At 46.1% G+C, this 15,931-nt stretch overlaps 1 protein-coding gene and 1 long non-coding RNA gene across 2 annotated transcripts in view; both read right to left on the bottom strand.

Annotated features, from left to right (window-relative positions):
- The window catches only part of LOC126171825 (uncharacterized), a 30,843-nt gene extending 21,312 nt beyond the window's left edge, over positions 1 to 9,531 (bottom strand). The window contains exon 1 of the long non-coding RNA XR_007535474.1: positions 9,410 to 9,531. This is a non-coding gene — a long non-coding RNA (uncharacterized LOC126171825). The remainder of the gene's footprint in view (positions 1 to 9,409) is intronic.
- A 263-nt stretch (positions 9,532 to 9,794) lies between these two features.
- The window catches only part of LOC126171413 (regulator of G-protein signaling 11), a 189,723-nt gene continuing 183,586 nt past the window's right edge, over positions 9,795 to 15,931 (bottom strand). The window contains exons 13-14 of the mRNA XM_049920801.1: positions 9,875 to 10,273; positions 9,795 to 9,837 (exon numbers count right to left, since the gene is read on the bottom strand). Coding sequence (XP_049776758.1) covers positions 9,795 to 9,837; positions 9,875 to 10,273 — 442 coding nt within the window. The remainder of the gene's footprint in view (positions 9,838 to 9,874; positions 10,274 to 15,931) is intronic.

Here is a 15,931-nt window from a genome sequence, read left to right as displayed (position 1 = left end):
CCGTGCGTGTGATCATTGCTTGTACAGCCCTCTCGCAGTGTCCGGAGCAAGTATGGTGGGTCTGACACACCGGTGTCAATGTGTTCTTTTTTCCATTTCCAGGAGTGTACTTAGGTGTAACACCTTGTCAGGATATGAAACGGAAGGATCCCATAGACTCAGTCGTGGTGGAATACTAGGGAAATGCAAATCAGTCTACAAAGGAGATTTCTTACAAATCACTCGTGTGGCCCATCCTAGAGTATTGCTCAAGTGTGTGGGGACCGTTTGAGATTGGGGTAACAGGGGATGTTGAAAGTATACAAAGAAGGGCGACATGAATGGTCACAGGTTGTTTGATCCTAGGGAGGGTGTCTCAGAGATGCTGAAGAAACCTAACTTGCAGACTTTTGAAGACAGACACCACCTGTTCTGAGAGAGCCTAATTACAAAGTTTCCAGAACTAGCTGTAAATTATGACTCTAGGAATATACTATAACTACCTACACACCGCACGCGTAGGGATCATAAGAACAAGATTAGGTTAATTACAGAACGCATGGAGGCATATAAATGGTCATTCTTCCCACGCTCTATACGTGGTAGGTACGGAAAAAATTCTAACAACTGGTAGAATGGGGTGTACCCTTTGCCGTGCTATTCACAGTGTTTTGCTGAGTATAGATGTGGATGTAGTAGGCTGGTGGCCTTAACACAATCCGAATGTACTGAGATCGTTCTGAAATATGCTATCGGTAAAGGGAGCACCCATGTTGTCTCAGACGATTTCAAGCAAATTGACACAGTTATCCAGTGTACAGTCGTGAAACTTTTCTAAAAATTTCTTGAAGTTGGCTCTATCGACAGACAAATCTAAAGCTGGACGCTCAAGAACGGCCACAGATGAAAGAAAAAAAAAATCAATCACTATTCTGGCATCGTTCAGTAAAGAACCAGAGTGAAGTACTTGTTGCAGGAAACTGGGGTCAGCAGGAAATCATTACTGAGTATTTTGGCCGCACATAAATGGTCATGGTGATCTACTGGAGTGGTAGCCACTTACTTAAATCTCGTAGATTCCTATCCATAGGGCATGTGTGGGCAACTGTGCATGTGGTGAAGATCAGAAGGCCTACACACTATAGGGAACGGATTGTCGATGCTTGTGCTCGCATTCCAGTACGTGTTTCGCTTCGAGTCCATGAGGAATAGGTGAAGCAGATGACAACAAGAGCCATACAATGTGATGGACAACACGTCGAACACATATGTAGTCTTTACGTGTCATCACCAGAATTCGCTTTGTTCTGAACAAAATCCGACCTAGCTCGAAAATGAATGAAGACACACTGAAATGAAAGAAACTATTATTTTTCTTGTGTGATTCTCTATCTGTGTGATAGGCCACATGACCACTTACCACCTGAAAATTACGAGTTGTATCCAAGACGGCGATTTCCGAAACGACCGTCATTTAGGTAATAGACTCAGACATTTACCCCTTCTCCCATCTCACATTACTTAACTTTAAATTTTTGTTTATCCACCTGTTTCTGTTTTACAAGTGTTTTTGACGCATATAGACAACAGTGTGTTTCAGACGAGACCAGGTTTCTGCCCGTGACTTCACCTGTGTATGCGTACGTCATATATTTCACATATATACGGGGGTGAGGCAGCTAAGACAGCCCTTCCCAAATACACTCCTGGAAATGGAAAAAAGAACACATTGACACCGGTGTGTCAGACCCACCATACTTGCTCCGGACACTGCGAGAGGGCTGTACAAGCAATGATCACACGCACGGCACAGCGGACACACCAGGAACCGCGGTGTTGGCCGTCGAATGGCGCTAGCTGCGCAGCATTTGTGCACCGCCGCCCTCAGTGTCAGCCAGTTTGCCGTGGCATACGGAGCTCCATCGCAGTCTTTAACACTGGTAGCATGCCGCGACAGCGTGGATGTGAACCGTATGTGCAGTTGACGGACTTTGAGCGAGGGCGTATAGTGGGCATGCAGGAGGCCGGGTGGACGTACCGCCGAATTGCTCAACACGTGGGGCGTGAGGTCTCCACAGTACATCGATGTTGTCGCCAGTGGTCGGCGGAAGGTGCACGTGCCCGTCGACCTGGGACCGGACCGCAGCGACGCACGGATGCACGCCAAGACCGTAGGATCCTATGCAGTGCCGTAGGGGACCGCACCGCCACTTCCCAGCAAATTAGGGACACTGTTGCTCCTGGGGTATCGGCGAGGACCATTCGCAACCGTCTCCATGAAACTGGGCTACGGTCCCGCACACCGTTAGGCCGTCTTCCGCTCACGCCCCAACATCGTGCAGCCCGCCTCCAGTGGTGTCGCGACAGGCGTGAATGGAGGGACGAATGGAGACGTGTCGTCTTCAGCGATGAGAGTCGCTTCTGCCTTGGTGCCAATGATGGTCGTATGCGTGTTTGGCGCCGTGCAGGTGAGCGCCACAATCAGGACTGCATACGACCGAGGCACACAGGGCCAACACCCGGCATCATGGTGTGGGAAGCGATCTCCTACACTGGCCGTACACCACTGGTGATCGTCGAGGGGACACTGAATAGTGCACGGTACATCCAAACCGTCATCGAACCCATCGTTCTACCATTCCTAGACCGGCAAGGGAACTTGCTGTTCCAACAGGACAATGCACGTCCGCATGTATCCCGTGCCACCCAACGTGCTCTAGAAGGTGTAAGTCAACTACCCTGGCCAGCAAGATCTCCGGATCTGTCCCCCATTGAGCATGTTTGGGACTGGATGAAGCGTCGTCTCACGCGGTCTGCACGTCCAGCACGAACGCTGGTCCAACTGAGGCGCCAGGTGGAAATGGCATGGCAAGCCGTTCCACAGGACTACATCCAGCATCTCTACGATCGTCTCCATGGGAGAATAGCAGCCTGCATTGCTGCGAAAGGTGGATATACACTGTACTAGTGCCGACATTGTGCATGCTCTGTTGCCTGTGTCTATGTGCCTGTGGTTCTGTCAGTGTGATCATGTGATGTATCTGACCCCAGGAATGTGTCAATAAAGTTTCCCCTTCCTGGGACAATGAATTCACGGTGTTCTTATTTCAATTTCCAGTAGTGTATATCCAGACTGAATAAATATGTCGAGGTGCGGTTTTCGCCAAGCTAAAATGGACAATATGGCGACTTTCATGACTGTTGCAAGCAATTTTTGTCGTTTATGGTCGTCGAATTACAACTACTTTATTTCTTTCTTTTTTTTTTATGGCCCGCATCTCGAGGTCGTGCGGTAGCGTTCTCGCTTCCCACACCCGGGTTCCCGGGTTCGATTCCCTGCGGGGTTAGGGATTTTCTCTGCCTCGTGATGGCTGGGTGTTGTGTGCTGTCCTTAGGTTAGTTAGGTGTAAGTAGTTCTAAGTTCTAGGGGACTTATGACCACAGAAGTTGAGTCCCATAGTGCTCAGAGCCTTTTTTTTTTTATGGAGCCATATACTTTTTTCGGTGGCGTTTGGAAGTAGATTCTAAGGAAGTGTCAACGACACGACGTGTTTGGCGCTTGATCAAATACAGAATCCGCCAGAAAAATATTTACACTCTTTGTTAGGCTCTACCGAGATATAGATATTGTCGTTCGATTTGAGTTACGAGTGTGTTGTAGTATGGTCTTTGGCTCAACAGATGTTAGTACTTTCATCACAATATTGAGAAAAAAAGATGGCTAGAACGCGCTTGACATTCGAGCAACGGAAATGTGTTGTGAAGTGGTTTTTCAAGTTTGATAATGCTGGTGAAGTGCAACGTCAGTGGAGGTGGGAGTTTGAAACAGAATCGCCAGCCCACCTAACAATTGAACGCATCGTTGACAAGTCTGAATTGCATGGAACGATTTGGAATATTCACAAAGGAAGATCAGGAAGACAGCGTACAGCTACAAGTCCTGCTTCGTCGGCTCTCGTGTTGGTAACGTTTGTTAATTCTCCACAGAAGTTTGCTATGCAATGTTCACGTGAAGTGGGGGTTAGTAGTACAAGTGTACGAAGAATTCTTTAAGTTGCACGCGATTAATGACGACGATACTGATTGCCGAATGCAATTTTGCGAAAGGTATCAGCAAATGGTAACTGATGACGAACAATTTGTGACGAAAATAGTGTGGAGTGACAAGGCACAATTTAAACTTAATGGAACCGTGAATCGGCATAACAGTGTGTACTGGCCACCGGAAAGTCTGCTGTTTTTGTGGATAAAGTGGTCACTCTACCAGGGGTACATGTGTGGTAAGGACTATCATATAGGGGCTTTGTAGGACCCTTTTCTTTGACGCTACTGTCACTGGAGAATGTACCAGGAAATGTTATGCACATCAATTTTGCCAGGTATACGTGCACTTTATGGAGCTGATGAAGAGGCCTTCTATCAAAAGGACAGGGCGCCACCACACTACCACCTAGCCAAATGAGCTTCCTTGGAAGACAATTTTCCGGAGCATTGAACTGGACGAAAAGGGCCCATTGAGTTCCTTCCATGGTCGCCAGATCTAACACCTATGTACTTTTACTTGTGGGGAACTGTGAAAGATAACGTATATCGACGTAAGCCACGCTCGCTGGAGGAACTTCGCTAGATTACAGCGACATGTGCAGCGATCTCCGCTGTAACATTGACTGATGTAGTTGCGGCGACCGCTCGTCGTTCTTTTGTGTGTATAGCCCCCAAAGGAGAACATTCTGAACACTTAAAGTAACCATGTGCTAAACTGACAGTTGTGCAACATGTGTGATCAATTATCAAATGTAAAATAAACACATAAGTAATAATTTTCGTTCCTTAAAGTGTGTATAACATTTTTCTGGCGGACTCTGTATCATCAAGATAACAGCGCCGCAAACCACCGTCACTCCGACAGGATAAAACGTTCCACGAAAGTCTGCCCTATTATACCAAATGTAAGCAGACTAGTAACTCAGGTGTGGTTCTTGTCTTTAAATGTGCTCTAGAAGCAAATCAGTCTGTGTTGTGCTGTTGTAGCAATAAGATAACTAGCTTCTAAAGCTATTGAGACATTCACTACAGATATCATAGTCGAAAATGTAAATATTGTTTACGGCAAATGTCGCTAAACCATGAGGAGTAGTCAAATGAAAACCAAACATCTACCACAGCGGGACCTTGGAACTGTTCCATTCAAAAGTAGTCAGAACGCATGTAAAGACATTTATGTCACTGAGAGACGAGATATTCAATTCCTGTTTCGTGGAACGCACAATCGCACCCGCTCTTGCGCTTCGTCATCCCAGTGAAACCGACTTCAAAGCATGTCTTTCTTCATGTCGCCAAAGATTTTAAGATCACACGGTGAAAGATCCGGGCCACACGAAGGATGTTGCACTGTTTTCCACTGAAGCGTAACTTTCGTCTGGTTGGCAGTGTGGGAGCCGGCTTTATCGTGAAACGGGATGATTCCGTCCGACAGCATTACTGGGTGTTTTGACTTTATGACGCATCGCAGTTTATGCAAAGTGTCTTCATAGCGCTGCGCATTGATTTTGATTCCACACTCGAGGAATTCGACGAGTTGAGGGCCCCTGCAGTCGAAGAAGAGCGTAACCTTACGTGGTGCCATCATTTTGAGCCCGAGTTCAAACGGCGAAGCCAACATTGAAAATATCCCACATCTCACTCGCCATGATGACTTCCTTCTTCGACTGCAGAGGCCCTCTGCTCGTCGAATTCCTCGACCCTGGACCACAATCAATGTGCAGTGCTGCAAAGACGCTTCGCAGAAACTGCGACGCGCCATAGAGTCAAAATGCCAAGGAATGTTGTCGGATGAAATCTTCCCTACTTTCCTGTGCCCATATTGCCAATCGGACGAAGGCTACACGTCAGCGATTTATTTGGGAAACACTGCATCATTCTCAGTGTAACTCGGATAGTTCACCGTTTGATTTTTACATATTTGGCGACATGACAAAGATATGAGTGGACGTCGGTTTCAGTTGGACGAGGAAGTGCAACAGTGAGTGCAGATTTGGATCCGTGAGCGACTGGCTACGTTCTACGAAACAGAAATTAATCGTCTTGTCCCCCATCGAGATAAATGTCTTAATGCGTGTGGCGATTGCTTTTGAATGGAACCATTTCATGGTCCTGTTTTGGCGGGTGTTCGGTTTTCATTTGACTGGCCCTTATATTAGATCTGCAGTGCGGTTGTGTGCTGAAGAGTATCCAGATCTTTCCATGCACTCACAATCTGTCTTTGCAGAAAATTATTAAAAAAAGTTTCAGAAACTTGTAATGTGGAGAACAAAACACGCCAAGAAAAAATAAGAGCAAATGATGAAAGAAATGAAACTAAGATTTTAGCAGTAGTAACACACAATGCAAATGTTATTAAGAAGCGTGTTGGAAGTACGAGAGGAATCAACCAAACGAGTTTTCTGCGAACACTGGAGTTCCGTCGCATTTGACCCTCTTCACAGCTCTATGACAATGACTTTCAAAATTGGATATAGTTCTCCGAATGTTGTCCATGAAAAATGCAAAGTCATGTTGCATATCTATGTAAAATTTGGCTCAGTTAAGAAACACTTTTTACAAACCATTTGGCAAATGAATATTTGCAGTATGGTCTAATCGTCATCTGAAAATTCACGGGGACTGGAGGAAGTGGAATAAAATAATATTTTTGGTTTATCAACTTTTGGTGCGTGTTTTTCAATACGCTTTTCAAGTACGTTTTTTTAACATTACCTCCGCTATATTTATTCGGTAATCAACATATTGCACCCCAGCAAGAAATGTGACACATCAAAAAACGGCAGTTTTTAGTATTTGGGAGCGAAAAATACGTGTGAAGCACTACAACGTGCATGAAAAAACTTGTTCACTTCAGGGCAAATCTATCAGTTCTGTTGTGAGCTAATTCACGATTCGCCACAACGAGAACAGTATTGCTGCAGCGTTGCTACGGGTGCTTGTTCATGGGGATTTGCGAAGAGCGACACATTCTAGATTGTGGAACTTTTCATGTGTACGGCGTAATTGTTAATATCATTGATTATTAGAATGTCAGTGTTTATGTAGTGCCTGTATCTTACATTACGATGTCCTTCACACATGCATGAATGTCTAAAGGAACAAACACTGTTTTGACGATTACAGCTGGTGTAAATATTACGAAATATCACGCGTTGCACAGTACAAGAAGAAAATGGACATTTATCCTGTTAAGAAAGTTCATACTGAATCCCTTTTCTCGGTGAAAAGTATTCCTACATTGTACACGCCCATTTATGATACTATGTTTTCGAAAATCGTGATCTTAGTTTGTACCTAGTTGATGTTCCTTATTAAGTTGTAACAGTTTTCATAAACTACAACTTTGCATTTTGTATTTTTGTAATGCAAGAATTTCAACTTTTTTTTAAGTTAAGTACTAATTGTGCCTATCGGGGGTTCGAATGAGGTATACGTGGTATACAGGATGTTTCAGAAATGATGGTTAATAATTCACACATAGAAAATACAGGCCTAAAGTAGCTAAAAAGCTCCAATAAACGTGGGTGCGCAAATGAACCGTTGCTGAGGAATCGCATTAATTCGAGTAGGGAACCACCTGTAATCGTTCCTGGATACCGCGGTATTTACGTTGTATCTCAAGGTTTGCGGTCGTCTGTTTGTTTGGCATGCGCAACTATTGACCTGTACCCCCCCCCCCCCCCCACCCCCTCCCGGGCAGTCTGCCGTACCGGTATCACAATCAGTTACGAACTTGAGGGCACCATGGACAGAGGTTACACCAATGAAGAGGTCGCTGACATGCACTTCATATATGGCAAAGCGAATGGCAGTGCCCTTGGGACTGCACGACTGTATGAAGAAGCATAAATATAGCAGGTTATATCAGTGCCTTAGAGAAACTGGGAGTTTCGCACACCATGCACGATAACGTCGAGCCCAGATCTGTTAGACCTCTTGTTGAGGAAAGGGTGTTACGCATTGTTCACGAAAGTCAGAGTACTTCAACAACGAGGATTGCCACTGGTAAGGGTCCCACACCGCGCAGCAGTATTCTAAAAGAGGACGGACAAGCGTAGTGTAGGCAGTCTCCTTAGTAGGTCTGTTACATTTTCTAAGTGTCCTGCCAATAAAACGCAGCCTTTGGTTAGCCTTCCCCACAACACTTGCTATGTGTTCTTTCCAATTTAAATTGTTCGTAATTTGTATCACCACAATTGACATTACTATTGAGATGGCTGAATGGTCTCGGCCCGAAAGCCAATAAATTGAGGGGGAAAAAATGACACTGCGGACTCACTTGTGTGTACGTTGTGCCTTTTCATGTTTTTTTTTTTTTTTTTTTTTTTTTTTTTTTTTTTTTTTTAAGAAGCTGCAAATGACTGTGTATGTTGCAGGTAGCTGAAACTGACGTGTTCACGGGGGTCGCGTCCTGACGGGATTGATGGTGGCCCTTTTTACTACGGCACATCCGGGCATCCTCCTTCAGTACATTTGTCTCGTTTATATCGATACTGCGTTTGTCGAGTGGAATTAGGGCTTACTGTAATCACCTTATATGTTGAAGTTAAGTATGTCCTTTTGTAGGGCGCGAACCTTTGTGGATATAGTCGCATTCTCATCTGTAAAGATTGATAGTGGTATTCATTTGTTCTCGTCATATGTATGATTATTTATCTTTTTATATTTATTGTCAGTAAAATGTAAGTGTTAGCGAGGTCCGAATTAGGACGTTGTATTCTCCTCTTGAGGAAACAAATTTAAGTGATTTTATTCCTTTTTTTAAGTAGCCTTTCGATGCGTACATTTTGCCTTTATGTTTGGCGTTTTTATGGCTTCCACGTTAATTAAAATTACTATAAAGGTAAATTTGGCAACGGAGGGTTTCGTATATTTATTAGTTGCTAAGTGGATCCTAAGTTAAGTGCTGGAACCCTACCACTGACGTGTATTTTTTTTGTTTTTTTTGATTCTGTACGTAGTGAATAGAGCGTATATAAAACTTTGGTCCGACTTTCATTCTCAGGAGTGTGACTCGTGATGTTTACATTTGCTCCCACATTTCCTTCCACGAGTCGGGACTCATCAAAGTACGGCAGGGGGATAAAAAATTGGGAGTTGGCAAGCACGCCCAGAATGACGCTGTGACGCGGCAGATTGCAGAGCGAGGGGGCCCGGGTTCGATTCCCGGACGGGTCGGAGATTTTCTTCGCTCAGGGACTGGGTCTTGTGTTGTCCTTACATTCGATCATCATAATTGTCATTACTATTGAGATGGCTGAATGGTCTCGGCCCGAAAGCCAATAAAATGAGGGGAAGAAAATTACACTGCGGACTCGCGATAGTAAATCACTCGTGTGCATGGGGCCTAAGTGTGTGCGATAGAGTGTGGGCTGTGCCTACTCACTCGTCCTCCCAGGGACAGACGTCGTTGCCCTTGCGGGAGGCGGCGCCGGCGGCCGGCTCCCAGGCGCAGGAGGCCACGTCGAGGCTGCCGTCCTTGCGCACGGCGGGCCGCGCGCCGCCGGAGTCCGCAGCCGCCGCCACCGCCGCCACGGAGCGCTTCCTCTGCGGCTGCCTGCGCGCGCCGCCGTCCTCGCCTCCCGCCCCCGCCATGGCCGCCGCCCCCGCGTCCTCCGGCGACACGACGACCGAGGGCCGGCGCGCGTCCGCCGCCGAGTACTTGCGCACCGTCTGTATGCGCGCCACCACGCGCTCCTCCGATGTGGCGCGCGTAGCCTTCTCGGGAGGCGGCTGCGTCGGTGGCGGCCCCACGCCCACGCGGTGCAGGCTCAGCTCTGAAGAGGAGCTGGCGGACGAGTCGCGGCGCCGGTGCTGCAGCGGCAGCGGCGCCGGCGCCGCCTCCTCCCACCTGCGACGCGAGCACGACGGGCCGGGGGCGGCGGAGGCGGCCGGCGGTGAAGCTGGCGGCGGTGCGGGGGCGGGCGCGGCCTCTGCCGGCTGCTGATCGCCGGCCCCCGGCAGCGCCTCTACCTCCTCCTCCACCGACGCCGCCGCCACCGCCACGAGCGGCACAGCTGCTGCCTCTGCCCCCTCAGATGTAGCTACGGGTGACAAGGGGCTCGTCTCCAGAACCGCCCCAGGAGAGCCTTCCACCGCCTCCGTCACCGCCGCCGCCGCCGCCTCCGCCGCCACCACCACCTCCTCCTGGCCACCCGCGATGCTGCTGTCTTCTTCTTCCTCTCCTCCGCCCCCGCTGACCCCCGCTTCCTCGCCATCGGGTTTGCTACTGCTCGTTGGAGCAGGGTCCCTGTAATACAGATTGCGTCGTTATAGCTTCGATTCCCAGCAGTACTTCAGAAAAAAGCAGATTTCATGCCCACTTTATTAAGGCTTTAGTGGCCACTTGTTGACAAACTGCCTATTGGCTTCTGTCTCTGGTTCTGCCGCCGATGTTCGTCTGATGATTTTACTGGTGTTTCGCCAGCACGAGTGGCTGGCATTGTCAAAGCTTCACCCTCCATTGCTGGTGGTGAACTGGAGCCGAACTCGCGACGGCAGGCTATATGTACATGGCGCGCCAACGTCCGAGGGCTTCTCCGAGGTCATTTCCGGTGCGGTTCTTCTCTTGCTACCTGCGACGGTCGTTCGCCGCAGTACGGGAAGCCAGGATCCGTTTACCGTAAGGCTTTCCTCTTCCTTGTTGAAACTGTTCGCGTGGTTTTGTATTTCCACAGCTTCTCTGAACAAGCGCGTGTGATAGTACTTCTCTACAGCCAGAACTTCCGTGTCGGCGAATTTTATTAGGTTCTGGCTGTTCTGGCTGTAGAGAAACACTATCACACGCGCTTGTGCAGAGAAGCTGTGGAAATACAAAAACACGGAACAGTTTCAACAAGAAAGAGAAAAGCCTTAAGGTAAACGGATCCTGGCTTCCCGTACTGCAGCGAATGACCGTCGCAGGTAGCAAGAGGAGAACCGCACCGGAAATGACCGCGGAGAAGCCCTCGGACGTTGGAGCGCCAGGTACATATAACCTGCGGCCGCGAGCTCGGCTCCAGTTCACCACCGGCAATGGAGGGTGAAGCTTTGACAATGCCAGCCACTCGTGCTGTCGAAACGTCAGTAAAATCATTAGATGAACGTCGGCCGAAGAACCCGAGACAGAAGCCAATAGGCAGTTTGTCAGGTTTCATACCCTTGTACATATCTTTAGAAACTCATTGCTATACGGGGTCTCCCATTTACACTGACCACCCAAAATAACTTTTTGTCCAGAAGCAAAATAAAAAAAGTCAAGCAAATATTGTTTATCGAATGAAACAACAAGTTTACTGTTGTAAAATATTATATACGAGGGACGTTGAATAAGTAAAGCAACACGTTTTTTTTTTTCTGAGAGTAGGTTGAATTTATTCAGGAATCCTACTCACCACATCATTCCCAATTCTTTTGGTTGCAAAACCCTATTTTTCAATATAATTTCCATTCAATGAGGCGGCCTTACACCACCTTACTGGGTACCATTCTACTGTCCGACGTCGGAGCCAACGTCTTGCTACCCACCCGTCATCCAGCAGAGACGTTCAGTTGAGCAGCCAGGAGTTCGGTTGTGATCCGTCAAACTAAATCGTTTGCAGAGCGTCAGCCAGTTCTGGTCTGTTCGTGGGTGCAGGATCAATGGCACAATGCCTGCGTTCCATGAGAAGGGAGAATTTCCGCAAATTCGAACACGGAGTACGGAAGCAGTAGCTTTACCTAGAAACACGTTGTTTACCGCGATCGCTCATCCCCGTCGCGGTTGCCGCTCCGTGGGTCATCTACATAGCGACCCATCGAGCAATGCAGACAGTCGACGGCAGCACCGGGTACAGCTGCAGTTGTTACTGCGAATGTACTGTAAATATACGCGACACCAGCGTACTTTGATCAACCTTGCTCCGTCTTGCTAGAGCGGTAGAACTCGTGACATTTTCTTATCAGTTCGCACCATTCGTGATCGCCACTTTACGTAATTTTTTTTGATTGACTTGTGACAGGAAACACAAAGAATTTTGCGCAGTACATCTTGATAGGGAGAATGCCAGACCTCACAGAAGCTATTTCAAAGTTTACTGTGTAGATTTAAATTGTTCTCTTCTTACCATTTAGGGAAAACTTTTAATAACAATCTGATTGTTTTGTCTCTGCTGAACTGAACAGATTCAATAAATGTTCTGGTACTCACAGTACTTATCTGTTCAGAATATCCGTTACTTGGCTCCTACTAATCTTTAATTTTGGAGGTTTATAAAAAAAGGTAAAGATATACATAACCACATTGGACACAGTCAAGTTAGTTGCATAGCAGGGTGAACATAACAATGTCACATGCTACTGTAACTTTCTTGTGACGACTCGGTGGCCAGTTCACAACATGTTGAAAACGTTAAGTGGAGTAATTATGTTTCCAACAGGGGCTAACTTATACATAAAAAAGAATTTAGGTTGGGGTTCAGGGACAGAGGAGCACAAACTTGACAGACAAGTATTCGGGTACCATTCGAAATATTTAATATAACGTACCTATTCATGTACTAAGCCAAAAATCTCCACAATGCTTTAAGGCTTAGTCTGAAATGTTTTGCAATATATTCTTTGTATTTTGAAATAGTATTTCTGTTTTTGCTATAGGTTCTTTGCACCTATCAGTTTCCAGACACCATCTTTATTTACAAAATGTGACACTTGATATGTGACGTATTATGACAGGGAAAGGAACCAGTGACCACTGGAAGTATTTTGTGTTAGTTATTTTATTTGCACATTTACATTTAAATCCAGTTTCTGTCAAAGATAACCACAAAAACGTCTTCTAAAATAGCCACAGGCTATGTCAAAGTCGTAACAGGACAAACAAATGTCATATTAATACACACAAATCCACCTGTTGATGAAGGTTTAAGCTTTTGCAACGCCTTGTGGAAATAATTTAAAGCAGTGACTGATAACGGTAAATTTGTTTTTTCATCCCATGTCAATAACAGTTACGGTAAAGCCTAAGCTAAAATGTTAACATTTAAATGCTGTTTAACTACCACCGGTACATTAACTGCATAAGGGGCCCTTTTATAACTTCCTTAGTTACTAAGATATGAACAGCAGTACGTCATTTTTCAGTAGGACCCTATATTTTTTATTGAAACATCTACTTCCTCTCCTCAAGACGAGTCCAAAAACATATCTCAGTATAATATTCAGGATAACTGACGTTACTAGAAACGTAACACAAAACTGAATTTAACTCTTATGTACTAGCATACGCTGCAGGTACTTCGGATAGTGTAATTCATCCAATTGCTAGACTTTACAGTAAACGAATGGAAACAGAGGGAAAATGCACACTGGTCATTTAGTCAACCGCCTTCAGCTCAAGTTTTCTGGGAGTGCACTGACTTGGCAAATGTCATGGCACAGGCGCCTAATATTGCGTGAGTCCTCCTCTGGCCCTGCGGAATCCACTAAGACGCTGTGGAAGCGAGTCTACAAGTCCCTGGTATTCCTGTGGAAGCAGCTAACACTAAATCGTTTGCAGAGCGTCAGCCAGTTCTGGTCTGTTCGTGGGTGCAGAATCCATGGCACAATGCCTGCGTTCCACGATAATCCCACATATGCTCGATGGTGTTCGAATCTGGGCTCAGGAGTGACCATTTCAGTCTTTGGACCTCCCCTGCATCTTCCAGGAACCATCTCCAGGTGACGTGGCTGCGATGTGGCGACACGTTATCATACTGAACACCGCAAAACCGCCACAGTGTTGGAACGCCAAAAACGGGTGGAGATGACATCCGAGCAGCTCATCATACAGCGGACCTTTCAAAGGCCCTGCCAGAACAACTTGGGGGCTCATTTCATAGCAGGAAAATACACCCCAGACCATAATGGAGACACCACGGCCTTGGACCACACCTTGGCTGGCGGGATCCAGCGGGACATGTATTGCACGCGACACGCAGTCCCTCCCATCGGGATGGTGCAGTGGAAATCGTGCTTCGTTACGCCATTGTTACTGTGTCCATCCCTGGTGACTGTCGACAAATACAAGCCACTGTGCCGCATGTCGTTGGGTTAACAGTGGCACACGTGAGCGGCGCCGGCTTCCTTACCCTATGGAAACCCTGTTTGTCAACTGGGAGACGTGTCTAGAACATCCTGTGTTGAACTGAATCGTGATTTGTTGCACTGTTATCCTTGTGTCATTATGGACGATCTGGCTCAGATGTCATCGATGGTAGGTGGACGGCTGGCAGTTCGTCTGTTGTGGACTGTGACACGCTCATTCTACCATTCACGATACATCCTGGGCCCAGTTGAGCGTGTCAAGCCGAATTCCTGCACCTCTGCCGAAATCTAAATTTCCACCCGTCTGGCAACGACCATCATACTGGAGCAGCTCATGACGACGTTGCTTTCTACAGAAATTGCTTGCACAGCCATTTCTCAGAAGTTCTGCACAACTGCAGCTGACACAGGAGGAGGATGGTGGGCATACAACACACCTCTGCCATCTGTGCCCCACTATCCCATGACATTTGTTAAGTCAGTGTACAAAGCACACTAGCGCAGAGAAGCTACAACTGCAAATCATCTGTAAAGAACTACAGTACTATATGTAAATAAGAAAGCCTTAGTGCAGTTATGGTTCTACTGAGCACAAATTCTATCTTTTCTTCATTGATGCTCACTATACTCACGCAAACCTTCAGCCTGAAGGTGGCTGATGGTATGGACGGTGTCATTTTGAATGTGATACGTTACGCTGTTTATCTGCACTGTGTGTTAGCACAGGAGAATCAAAGTTTATTATGTGTTATGTTTTTAACGAGCGGTATATGGTGATACATTTTTGAATAGGTTTGACCAGAGGAAGTGAATTACGTAATCAGAAGTACAAGCCAACGTTGAAATGTACTTTGCTCATACAGTACTTTCCTAACGAACAAAGTTGCAAGAGATGCAGTAACGCTGGTTAATGTAACTCTGGGAACTAATCAACATTTGCATGAACAACCAACAATATGAGACTGTGGATGCGCCATGATGTAAAACACTTTTGTTTTATTCATATTTTTTCCCAAACTACTTTAACACTTTTGTTTTATTCATGTTCTTTCCCTTAGTTTCAGCGACGCTTTCGCCATCATCAGTGTGTCTTTCTTTATTCTAAGACATGCAAAATTAGCATCATTGTAAAGATTACAAAACTTTATTACACGTATACTGTTTGTTTCCAAATGTTGTATTCTGTGAACTTTTTCGTAATACATCGTTTACGTTAAGTCACACCATCGTTTCTACGTTTGTTGTCGTTATTTCCGCAATATTATCCGTGTTTTGTTGCCTGTTTTGCGGCATACAGCAACTGTATGAGCACCTGTTATTAACAAGTATAAAGAAGTGAACTTATTTGCATGATAAAATTTTCTCTGTAGTTCTGGACAAAAAGTTATTTGTGGTGGTCGAGATAAATGCTACACCCCGTAGAAAGATGTTGAATACTTCGTGTACTGATGAGGTAACCAATCAGGAGGTTGCCTTTAGAATCGCTGAAGAGAGGAACAGAAGGAAAACTTTGACAGTAAGAAGGCACAGAATGATTCGACACCTGTTAAGACATCAGGAAGTAACTTCCATTGTAGTGGGGGGGGGGGGAGGGGGGGGAGTAGGGTGGCTGTAGGGGAAGACGGACATTTGAATATATCTAACAAATAATCGAGGATGTAGGATGCAAGTGTTACTCCGGTATGAAGAAGAGTAGAGTAATTCGTGGCGAACCGTATTAAGCCCGTCAGAAGGCCGAAAAAATTCTAGGATTTCGTAAAATCCAGAAAAAATCAATATCATACGAAAGTCAGCGTACAAGCCGCCGTGCATACCAAAGATTTAATTTTATCTGTTCTTACTGGTCCAGACCCTGTGTTATATGGGT

Source organism: Schistocerca cancellata, chromosome 1 (assembly GCF_023864275.1).
Source record: "Schistocerca cancellata isolate TAMUIC-IGC-003103 chromosome 1, iqSchCanc2.1, whole genome shotgun sequence".
Taxonomy (NCBI): domain Eukaryota; kingdom Metazoa; phylum Arthropoda; class Insecta; order Orthoptera; family Acrididae; genus Schistocerca; species Schistocerca cancellata.
The sequence above is the reverse complement of the archived record's forward strand: the minus strand, read 5'-3'. Positions and strand labels throughout refer to the sequence as shown.